Source organism: Corvus brachyrhynchos, unplaced genomic scaffold (assembly GCF_000691975.1).
Source record: "Corvus brachyrhynchos isolate BGI_N302 unplaced genomic scaffold, ASM69197v1 scaffold141, whole genome shotgun sequence".
Lineage (NCBI taxonomy): Eukaryota > Metazoa > Chordata > Aves > Passeriformes > Corvidae > Corvus > Corvus brachyrhynchos.
The window spans coordinates 107569-119084 of NW_008236186.1; the positions used below are offsets into that span (position 1 = coordinate 107569).

General features: G+C 60.6%; 2 protein-coding genes across 5 annotated transcripts; one reads left to right on the forward strand and one right to left on the reverse strand.

Annotated features, from left to right (window-relative positions):
* The first annotated feature begins 107 nt into the window (after nucleotides 1–107).
* LOC103620276 (prosaposin-like) lies at nucleotides 108–2149 on the forward strand. Of its 3 annotated transcripts, XM_017738780.1 has the most exons (5): nucleotides 110–671; nucleotides 1201–1325; nucleotides 1403–1549; nucleotides 1629–1801; nucleotides 2048–2149. In XM_017738780.1, the coding sequence occupies exons 1-4, from the start codon at nucleotides 434–436 to the stop codon at nucleotides 1794–1796; spliced, it is 678 nt and encodes a 225-aa protein (XP_017594269.1). In that variant the 5' UTR covers nucleotides 110–433; the 3' UTR covers nucleotides 1797–1801; nucleotides 2048–2149. The 3 variants fall into 3 exon arrangements, with proteins under 3 accessions (XP_017594274.1, XP_017594269.1, XP_008637103.2); XM_017738785.1 differs by having other exon boundaries at nucleotides 108–671; nucleotides 1204–1325; nucleotides 1629–2149; XM_008638881.2 differs by having other exon boundaries at nucleotides 1629–2149.
* A 1710-nt stretch (nucleotides 2150–3859) lies between these two features.
* Nucleotides 3860–11510, reverse strand: GCK (glucokinase). 2 transcript variants are annotated; one of them, XM_008638769.2, is made up of 10 exons: nucleotides 11105–11510; nucleotides 8607–8769; nucleotides 8332–8486; nucleotides 7961–8080; nucleotides 7775–7870; nucleotides 7341–7440; nucleotides 5472–5655; nucleotides 5099–5254; nucleotides 4232–4465; nucleotides 3860–4119 (listed from the first exon to the last, which is right to left on the reverse strand). In XM_008638769.2, the coding sequence occupies exons 1-10, from the start codon at nucleotides 11147–11149 to the stop codon at nucleotides 3975–3977; spliced, it is 1398 nt and encodes a 465-aa protein (XP_008636991.1). In that variant the 5' UTR covers nucleotides 11150–11510; the 3' UTR covers nucleotides 3860–3974. The 2 variants fall into 2 exon arrangements, with proteins under 2 accessions (XP_008636991.1, XP_017594240.1); XM_017738751.1 differs by lacking the exon at nucleotides 7775–7870.
* Between the last annotated feature and the right edge of the window lie 6 nt (nucleotides 11511–11516).

Below are 11516 nucleotides of genomic sequence, written 5' to 3' on the forward strand. Positions count from 1 at the left end.
GGGAAAAGGCGCGAACCCCGCCAAACACGGAAGTGGTGTGACCGCGCGGCGGAAGTGACGCCAGGGAGTTGCCAAGGCAACCATTGTGGGCCTGGGGCGGCGGGACACGGAGGGGATGGGGGCCAGGACAGCGAGACATTGGGATCGATCCCCCGGCCCCCCGGAACCCATGGGGGGAAGGGGGCACCGTGACCGACCCCAGACAGGACACCAAGACTGACCTCGAGGGGGACACTAAGCCCAAGCCCTTGGACTCCCCAGAGACCGGAGGGGGCCAAAGGGGACCCCGGGATAGACCTCCCGATCCCGGGATAGACCCTCCGGAGCCCTCGGGGGTCTGGCCACTTGCTCCCTGCCCCACACTTGGGGGGACTTAGGGGCAGCTTCCCTTAGGGGACGAAGCTGGGGAGGTTGGGGGCTGCTGAGCTCCCCCATGTGCCCCCCGAGCCCCCCCGTATCGCCTTCCTGCGGGGGTGGAGGTGCGAGGCAGGAAGGGGCCTGGGGAGTGGCGGTGTTCTGTTTCAAGGCGTTTTGGGGTTTTGGTCCCCCACAGCCCCACTATAAAAGGTGTCAGGATGCAGGCAGTCACCCACTGTCAGTCACCTGCTGTCACCGGCTCGGTGGGCTCACCATGGCTGCCGCCTTCCTCCTGGTGCTGGTGGTAGTGGGAGGTAATGGGGACCCTCCTGCCTCCCAGGGGGGATGGTCACCCTGAGGTGGCAGGGAGAGGAAACACATGGGGACAATGGGGATGGCAGCCTGGATGACTGAGCTTGGTGGGGCTGGGGTCTGTGTGGGGACCTGTGGGCGGTCGGGATAGGGTCTGTGTAGGGACAGGCACTCAGGGATGTGGGAAGGAGGATGAGGAGACAGGCAGGAGGGATGGTGGGGGCCCGGGGGTTGTGGGAATGGGGTCTCATGGGACCAAGCACCTGGGGGTGGCAAGGATGGGGTCTGCCTGAGGACCCACGGGTAATGGGGATGGTGCCCATGTTAGGACCAGCACCTGGGGATGTTTGGGGACAGGGTCTGCATGGAGATGTAGGAATGGTGGGAACAGAAGGATGTGGGTACAGGCAGGAGGGATGGTAGGGATGGGGCTGAGTACCTGGGGCTGGTGGTTTAGGGGTCTGGGCCCCCAAGGACCTCAGTGATGGGTACCCAACCTGCGGCCACACTCACCATCCTGTCCCCATGCAGCAGCACAGGCCGTGGTCCCCCCGCCCTGCCAGGGTGACCCAATGTCCTGGTGCTGGGACATGGACATGGCCATACGCTGTGGCCAGGAGCAGCAGTGCCAGGACCTCTGGGACAGCCTGGCCCTGGTGAGTACCCCACCCCCAAGTTCTGCCAGGGCCACCCAGGAGTCCAGGCAGCCCTGAGGGTCTTTGTGTCGCCACAGGGGAATGTGGCTGAAGGGGATGACATGGCTGACGGGAGTGACATGGCTGATGGGGACAGCGTGGCGCAGGGCAGGGGGATTAAGTGCAGGCTGTGCACCAAGGCCCTGAAGAAGATACAGGCACTGGCAGGTGACGACCCTGACGAGGTGAGGGGTGATGGGGGTCTGGGGGGCCGGGCTGGGGGCCATCTCCCTGCGGCCCCCTGACCTGCGGTGCCTTTGGCAGGCGGCGGTGGTGGCGGCGCTGCAGAAGGGCTGCCAGGTGCTGGGCCGGGCCAAGGGCAAGCTGTGCCAGCAGCTGGTGAAGAAGTACCGGGACCAGATCACCGAGGCGCTGCAGAATGGGGACACGCCCCGGGACATCTGCACCGCCATGGGCATCTGCCGGTCCTGAGCGTGGTTAGGGCCCACCTATATCCTGATCCTGCATCCCATGGGCTGATCCTGCACTCTGCATTCTGCATCCTGTGTCCTGCACCCCACATCCCGATCCTATGCTTGGGGTTCCTGAACCTTCCCTGCTGCAGCTCTGTAGGGTGGGGGTGAGCCAGGTCACCCCAAAGTGCATTGCGGGGCAGGAGGAAGGCTGGAGGAGCTGCTTCTGCTGGCCCCCGACTCACCCCTTGCTTTTTCCTTTTTCCACAGGCACAGCCCCGAATGCCCCCAAACCCCGATGCTCTTCCAGCCCCTGATGCCCCCACAGCCCAGCCATCCCCTTCCCACACAATAAAGTCCCTCCTCTGGCTCCATGGGTCTTTTTTGTCTGTGCTGGGGGGACACGGTGACAAGGGCATATGGCACCAGGCACTGGCAGGGGATAGTCTGGCCCTGGCCTGCCCCGGCAGGGCCAAGGTGACACCAAAGGTGCCTGTGGTAGCGTGGGGATGTGTACCACGTGGGTCGGAGTGAGCGGTTCCCTCCACACACCTGGGTGGCCCTGGCTGTCACTGTCCCCATGCCTGGCACTGCATCTGTCCCTGCACTTGGCACTGTCACTTGTCACACACTTGTCACTGGCACTGCCATGGGCTTGGGATCATCCGCACTGTCCCCAACACATGGCATTGGCACTGTCCCAGCTGAGCACAGGGAATCCCTTCTTCAGTCCCAGCCAATCAGAGCACAGGGAATCCCACACCCTTTTTTTTTTTTTTTTTTAAATTCCAGCCAATTGGAGTGCAGGGAATCGCTTCTGTTTGCCCCCAGCCAATCAGAACAGAGAGACTGTGGGTCTCTGAGGCCTGCCACCAATCAGAGCTCAAGGATGTCTTTCTGGTGCCAACCAATCAGAACAAAGGAAATCCTGCTGGCTGAGGTCTGCAGCCAATCAGAAGACAGGGAATCCTGCTGGCTGAGGGCTGCAGCCAAGCAGAGCAGAGGGATCCCCTTCCCCTCTTGCAATGAGCTGTGGGGATCCCAGTGCCACCCATGGGGCTGGGGGCTTCAGGAGCAGCACCACTGGGTGGCTTTGTCCCTTGGAGTGACACAGACCCCTGCAGTGTCCCCAGCCCCTCAACATGCACCCCCCAGCTGTGGGGTGACCCTGTGCTTTGTGAGTACACCAAGACCCCTTGGTATTCCCAGCCCCCCAGGTTGGCTCCACACCCTGTGGTGATCCAGTCCCCCCACATGGTCCCAGATGCCCAAGAGTTACCCCAGCACCCTGAGAGGGCCCTAGATCCTGGGTGCCCCCATGTCCCAGGGTGACCCCAGACCCCTGCAGTGGCCCCAAATATCCCAGATATAACCCCAGACCCCCAAGACAGCCCATACCATGGGGTAGCCCCATACCCCAGCGCTGACCCCAACACCCTGAGTGGGCTCCAGACCCTGGGGAGCCCCAAACCCCCAAAGGGATCCCAACACCCTGTGGTGTCCCAGGAGGACCCCTCCACCCTGGGGTGCTCCGGACCCTCAGAGTGACTCAAAATCCTGGGTTGCCTCCAGAGTCTTCAGAGAACCACAATGTGCTGCGGTACTGCCAGATCCTTAGAGGGACCCCAACACCCTGGGGTGCCCATGACCCCCAAAGGGACCCCAATACTCTGCTCCAGACCCTCTGGTGAACTCAAATCCCTGGGGTGCCCCAGACCTTTCAGGGAACATGGGTGGGAACATGGCTAGAGAGGATCCCCCCAATATGCCCCCCTCCATCTGGCCCTTTCTGGTGCACTCAGTCTTTGCACCCCAGGGATCACTGGTGAGGAGATCCTCCACCCTGACACCCCCCAAAGTGCCCCTTTTCTCTAGGCCAACTCCCTTGAGGGGGTCTTTCCCCCAGCAAAGGGGCTGGGGTATGCTGGAGCACCCCTTGCTGCAGCTGTGTGAGGATAGGGGGGTGTGAGGGCATAGGAAGCTCCTCAGCTGCCTCATATGTGTGGGGCAGCCCCATGGGGGTCTCTCTGCCAGCATGGGGGGAGAGGCATGAGGAGCAGTGGCCCAAGTGGCCCCAGAGAAGTCCACACACACCCCGTTTATTGGGGGGCCGGAGCCGCCTCCTTCCCACGTCCGTATCTGCTCCCGTAGCGCTCCGAGCGGGACCACTGGCCCTGCCATCCCCCCTGAGTCCAGCTCACTGCCCCATCATGCAGGCCATCTTGCAGGCCACGGCCGAGATGAGGGCGGCCCCGCGCCCGCTGCCTTCCTCTGACTGGATGAAGGTGATGTCACAGCCGGGTGTCAGCTGCCGCACTGTGGCGTGGAAGTGGTCCTTGAAGCTGGGGAGTGGGAACACGGGGTCACAAATGGGGTCACAAACGGGGTCAAGGCTTGGGGGATGAAGGGAAAGGATAGGGATGTCAGCAGGGAGAAGGGTCTGGAGATCCCCACCTGGGATGGAGCTTGTAGACAGAGCCATCGACACCAACAGTGATCTTGAGGGTGTCCTGGCTGCGGCTCTCCCGCATGCGGTTGATGACTCCAGCCAGGCCGGCCGAGCACATCTGGGCGGCGCGTGTGGACACGCTCTCACACACCCGGCGCACGATCTCACAGTCTGTCCGGGACGGCAGCAGCTCAAAGGCTGACAAGATGTTGTAGATCTGCTTGCGGTCATCAGAATCACTGGGATGGGGGGAGAAAAGGGGGTCAGCAAGGGCTGGGGGGTGAGGACCCTGGGTGAGACAGCTGGAGAGGAATGGGGGAGTGATGGGATGGGGGATCCTCACATGGGGCAGTTGTATGGGGTGATAGGATGGGGAACCCCAACTGGGTCAGTCAGAGCAGGTTGGTGTGGGGTGATGGGATGGGGGACCCCAACATGGTGCTGCTGTAGAGGGCTGGTGTGGGGTGATGGGACAGAGGGACCTGGAAGTGGGTCCCCCTAATGTGGAGTGATGGGACATGGGGACCCCAAATGGGACAGAGCAGGCAGGTATGGAATGATCGGATCATGATGTCTCATCATGATGGGCCTGTGACATGGGACACTGTGGTTTGGGTGGCAGGATGTGGGGACTCCAAGATGGACAGTCAGAGCAGGCTGGTGTGGAGTAACAGGATAAAGGACCCCAATATGAGGCAGTCAAAGCAGACTGCTATAGGATGATGGAATAGAAGGATCCTGATGTGGGACAGCCCAGTGCAGAGTGAGAGCACAGACTCCCCAGTATTCCCGGAGCAGTGTGGAGTGAGAGCACAAACCTCCCAGTGCGATGCAGCCTGGCAGGTTTGGGGTGCCACCCCCCAGCCTTGTACCTCTCGATCTGGGACATGAAGCGGGTCTCAAAGGTCCCGCGGGTCTTGAGCTTCTCAGAGGCCTCCCCATTGAAGAGCAGGTTCTCATCCACCAGCTTCAGCAGCACCAGCCGCACGATCTCCCCCATGTACTTCCCCCCAATGATCTTCTCATACCTGGGGGGGACAGAGGCGAGGGGGTGGCATCAGAGCTGGGATTTGAGGGGTCACATCCCACAGCACCCCCTCTTTCCTTCCCCCCTCCTTGCTGGATGTGTTTCCCGTGCATGGGCACGGTCCCGGGCGAAGGATGCCCGTGCTGGGCGGCTGAGCCCAGTGTGGTGCGGGGGATGGGAGGGATGCCCAGAGGAACTGGATCTCTCCTATTCCTTACAGTTGCTGACCGGGGTTAAGTGAGGTCTCGTCCACCACGCGGTCGTACTCCAGGAGGAACTCGTCCAGCTCCCCGGAGGCACCAAAGGCCCCCCACTCCGTGTTCACGCACATCCGCCCCTCGTCGCCCTCCACCAGCTCCACGTTGTGCATCTCCTCCATGTAGCAGGCGTTACAGCCTGTCCCTGCCAGGAATTGGGGATGGGTCTGGGCGGGGGGGGGGCAGCAGTGACACCCCCCGCCACAGCCCTCCCATCCCAACTGGGATAAAGCTGGGATAGTCTTGTGGAGCAATGGGGAAGAACTGGAGAGGGTCCAGACATGTGCCAGGACAGGGGTTGGGACCCATATGGATGAGGGGCATTCCTCAACCTGGTGACTGGCACCATGGCCTACAACTGCTTCAAGGGTGGCTCCAGGACATGGGGGAAAGGTTTTAGACTAAAAGAGGAGAGATTTAGATTGGATACTGGGAAAAAATCCTTCCCTGTGAGGGTGGTAGGGACAAACACAAGTTTCCCAGAGAAGCTATGGCTGCTCCATCCCTGGAAGTGTTACAAGCCAGGCTGGACAGCCTGGTCTAGTGAAGCTGTCCCTGCCCATGGCATGGAGCTGGATAATCCGTAAGGTCCCTTTCCAACCCAAACCATTCTGTGATTTCATGAAAGCTGGAACCAAGGATGGTTGGGAACTTACTACATAGGTCCCAAATCTGTATCCCTACTCCACCCGGCATTGGGATGCAATAAAACCATCAAAATATAGAATCATGGAATGGTTTGGGTTTGAAGGGACCTTAAAATTCATCTCATTCCACCACCCTGCCCTGGGCAGAGACACCTTTGACTAGACCAGGTTGCTCCAAGGGTAGAAGGGAAACTGCCTTAAGTTGCACCAGGGGAGGTTTCTGTTGGATATTGGGAAAATTCCTTCGTGGGAAGGTCCGTTCAGCCCTGGCACAGACTGCCCAGGGCAGTGGTGAAGTCCCCATCCCTGGGGGGATTCAACAGCCATGTGGGTGTGGCACCTGGGGACATGGGTTAGTGATGGTCTTGACAGTGCTGGGGAACAGTTGGACTCGATGACCTTAGAGGCTTTTCCAACTCAAACAGTTCCATGATTCCATGCTAGACCTCATTTCAGAGAACTGACTGAACAGCCAGTGACTGCTGTTCCATGAGCACCAGGATTCAGTGACTGATCATGGCTGAGGGCTGTGCTTGGAGCTGCATGTCCTTGTCCTGCAGTGATGGCGATGGACATCCCTCCTGCTCCCCGCCCCTGCAGTGTCCCCACAGCCCTGGCTGGCCACTTGTCCCCACAGCAGGGTCCCAGGGGCTCTGGGCACTGTGCTGAGGCCAGCCCAGCCCCAAGAAGCTGATCAACATCCCAGCATGTGTTTACTCTGGTGAGGGGATGCGAAGCCCAGATGACACATCGGCACGTGGCTGATGGCACAAATGATAGTGAGGGGCTGGGGGAGGTGGGGGGCTGCTCTCTGCAGGGAGTGGGGGATGGAGCCAGCAGAGTTCAAACTCACCCCCACCACCTGGCTCTCTGACACCAGCTGCCTTCCATGGGTCCCTATCCCTACGATGAAGTGCCAGAGCCACCAACAGCCTTGTGGGGACCAGCCCTGTTATGATGATCACCCTCTTTCTACTCCCAAAGTGCCCCAACCAGGGGCCAGTGCTGGGGCCAGGCAATACCATCGAATGTCCCAACCACCGGACACCCCAGCAGGGTGCCACTGCCACCCCCCCATCCTTGGTGTGTCCCCCCCAAAAGGATGGGGGAAGCAGCAGGGGAGCGGGGCCATGGGACAGTTCACTATCCCCAGCCAGGTGTCCCTGTAGAAGGGGCATCTTACCCACAATCATCCCAACCTCGCACCGGTGATCTTCATAGTAGCAGGAGATCATCGTGGCCACCGTGTCATTCACCATTGCCACCACATCCATCTCGAAATCCTGGGGACAGGGACCATTGTGGGCTCATGGGGGGTCAGGCTGTCCCACAACAGGTGGGTTTGGGGTGGACAGTCGCCAAGGGTGAGGACCTGGGCATGTGTCACGCACACGTGTGTGCACACACATGGAACAGCCCTGCCCAGAGACACACTTGGCTCCAGCAGCCCCATCATGGGGACAGCTATGCTCCAGTGGTCCCTTCCTGGGGACACACTAGGCTCCAGTGGCCCTGCTGCAGGCACAGCCAGGCTTCAGTGAGCCCATTGCAGGGACAGCCGGGGTGCTGGGGTCTCGGCACCGCGCCGGTGCCGGCACAGCCGTCTGATCCTCTCACCCCTCGCCGTTTGATGGCGTCCCTCAGCAGCCCCACTACGTTGTTCCCTTCCGCGCCGGAGGCTTTGAAGCCCTTGGTCCAGTTCAGGAGAATGCCCTGGAGTGGGAGTCAGACCGAAATGGGGCTGTGGGGGTAGCTGAGGCTTGGGGACCCCTAAGCCCTCACGCTGCCCGGCCACCCCCTCACCTTGTCTATGTCCTCGTGCCTCACGGGGAAGGAGAAGGTGAAGCCCAGGGGCAGCTTTTTGTGCTTCATCTGGTGCTTGTCCAGGAAATCGGAGATGCACTCGGAGATGTAGTCAAAGAGCTGGAAGACAGGAGGTCCAGCCTTTGCCAAGGGATGTCCCCACCCTCCCACTGCCCTTGGATGGACATTGTCCCCACCATGGGTTCCCCAGGCCTGGCCACCTCCCAGCTTCTTAGGGATGGGGGTGTCCCCTCCAGTGTCCCCACTGAAACACACACTGTGAAAGGGACTGGGATGGGATGGGACGGGATGGGATGGGATGGGATGGGATGGTATGGGATGGGATGGGATGCCCCGTGTGCTCCACTGACCATCTCAGCTGTCCCAGTCATGGCATCCTCTGGGATGGAATACATCTGGTGCTTCGTCTTCACCTTCCACTGCCCCTCCTCTCCCTCGCCCACCTTCACCAGCATCACACGGAAATTGGTGCCACCCAGGTCCAGTGACAGGAAATCTCCCACCTCTGCAAAGCCAGGGAGAAGGGAAGAAGGTGATGGGCTCTAGGTAGGCTCAGCCTTTCACATGGAGCTTGACGGGGTCTGAGGAAGGGGTGAGACACAAGGGACTGGGAGTGACACCGTACCAGAGCCCTCGGGGGTGGAGCGGACATAGGTGGGCAGCATTTTGACAGAAGCTTCCTCATGTGTCTCCAGCTTGAGCCCTCGGTCCATCTCCTTCTGCATCCGGTACATCACCTTCTTCAGGTCCTCCTCCTTCAGCCGGAACTCTGACAGGATCTGCTCCACCTGCACACAACACAGCATCAGCCAGGGACGAGGGATATGGGATGCAAGGGGCCTGAACTGCAAGAAATAGCCAAGCTTTCCTTCCCCCAGCCCTGGTTTTCCCCACTGGCACACAGACACCCTGAAATGCCTTATCCTATTGCTCTGCTGTTCTCCTCCAGCTGAACTGAGGCACCAGGGAATCCATAGGACTGTCACAAGGCACCAAGTCCCCTTCTGGTGCTGCCTGCAGGATGCCACAGTCAGCTCTGGGGTCCCTGGGGACCAGGGTTGGCACTGGGGTTCTGCCATCTCTGTCACCCAGCTGAATTTTTGGGATGGTTGTGTAGAAGCTGGCCCCATTCCAGCAGTGACCTGGGACATCCCATCCTGATGAATCCCAGGTTCATTCCCAGCAAGGAGCACTTCTGGCCATGCCATTGAGGAGTACAGCATCTCCCACCAAGGACATGGGATTCTTTTATGATGAAGATGCTGGTGTGCCTTCCTTGTTCCCCTGGGAGCATCCTTCTCCCTGTATCCCACTGGGAATCATGGGTACCATTTTTCACCCATCGAACATGGGGCTAATATGGGGCAGAGGGCAGGCAGGCAGGAACATTCTCAGGGGTTGCTGCCTTGCCTCGCTGCCAGGGAGAGCCGCAGGGCCCACTCCAGGGAAGCACCTGGCAAGCAGGATCCGTGTTTATCCTTTCCGTAGCAACCCCGGGCTCGGCGCAGCCTTCATTAGCCGGCAGAGCTGGGGCCAGGTGCCCCGGCTGTCAGATGGAGCTGGAGCCGGCACTCCTTCACCAGCTGCAGTCGGCAGCATTAGGGCTCATTAGTCACCGGCTCTGGGGAGGCTCCAGTGCTCTCGCCGCACACAGATGTTTGCCTCGAGGCTGCTGCTGTTTCCTGACAGGTTTTGGGGTAGGGGGCTCAAGAAAGCGTTTGGGGTGTGGAGCGTCCCAACATTGGGGGCACCCCTTGCCTCGGCTCAGTCCAGCTGCCCTCCATCCTGGCACATCGCCTGGCCCCCAGTGCCATCCCTTGGCCTCCAAACCCTCAAGTGGGGGCTCAGCCCAAATATCTCTGAGGCCCTGCAGAGCTCCTGTGACCTCAGCCACCACCCACAGCTGGGTGGGATCCTGGCACCCCCCACTCCATCCTGGTCCTGAGTGCTGGGGGTCCATTAGCCCTGGACCCCCAGGTGCTGGGAGACAAAACCCCAAGAGACATGGCTGCAGCATGGACCCCTTGGAACGGAGCCGGGCACCCACAGCAGCACTGTGGTGAGGTTTGCCCTGATCCAGAGGGTGTTTGGCCCTGGATGACTGGAAAAATCCTGCCAGGAAAAGCAAGGAGCTGGATTTGATCTCTCCTGGGTTGTTGGCTGAAGGTATTCAGTGCTAATCCATCCCATGGGGCTGCTTGGCATGGGAACACCTGATCTGCCGCGGCTGGAGGGTCCCCCTCCCAAGGCTGGCACCCAGGAATCCGAATTTTATTTCTCCAATGTTTTTTCCATCTCAGCACCACATGTACCTACTCATCTCTTCACTCGCCTTCAAAACAATGGGCTTGGCTCTCCCCTGGCAGGATTTGGCTCTTCCCACATGACATTATCTGGCTCTCAGCGTCCCATGGAAATGGTGTGTTCCAATGCGTCCCACAAAAGGGATGGAGCTGGGAACTATGTGGCCACTGGCTGCAGGGGCCAGTGACATCCATCTCTGCTGGTTCAGCATGTGCCGAGTCTCCTTGGTGTCCCCTTGGTGTCCCAGTCGGCAGCAGGGAATGTCTCCACTGTCCTCACCCGTGACCCCATGAGCTCAATCCATCTGGGAGAGGATGCTTCCCACAAACAACTGGTTTTTGACTGGGGATGAGCCGTGTGCCATCCTGCTGGGTGCCTCGGTGACAACAATGACAGCCAGCTGAAGGAGGTGACAGGCCGAATCTCATCCCGGGGATGCAGCTGCATGGCTGCAAGATGCCCAGGGTGATGTTTGGATGGTGGGAGCATCCCAGCCCAGCAGAAAATCCTACAAATGCTCCCAGCTCCATTGTGAGCCCTCAGTGCTGTAGGGCCCATGCTGTGCTGGGGGGGTGACCTCAGGGATGGGGACCCCCCTGGGGCATGCTGGGCTGCCTGCAGGCTGCCTGGGAGCTGGTGTCCTCCCCACCAGCCATCCTCCTGGCTACCTCTGTTGGAACCTTGGGAGATGCTGGGAGCACCCGGCCACTCACTCCAGGGAAGGCTGGAACCCCGGTGAGTATCTGCACCTTTCCCCACACCCACTGGGCATCCCCTGGCCCCCCCGGCCCCCCAGCATTGCCCTGGCAGTGGCCTCACCTTCTCCTTCCTGCTGCTCTCCATTCTGGCTCGGTGATCCAGCATGGGGGCAGCTGGCGAGGTGGGGTGGGCTGCGGGCCAAGCCGTGCCCCCCTCAGCCCCTGTGCCCCCACCGTGGTGCCTGGCCTGGGGGAGCCCCCTGCACTGTCCTGGAGGGTGTCTGGCAGGCGCTGGGCTGCTCCGTCCCTCGCTCCACACGCGGATGCTCCACTTTCGCTGCGTTATCTCATCTGACGCCCCAGTCCGGCACCCACTGAGGGGGTCCCGATACCCCCGGCCTCAAGCAGAGGGGCAGGGAGCAGGGCCCGGGGCCCTGGTGGGATCAGCGCTGTCGCCCCACATCCTTTGCTCCAGAGGGATTCCACTCTCGCTCTCCCGCTTGCTTCCTCAATGTGTCAATAAATTCCCGGGC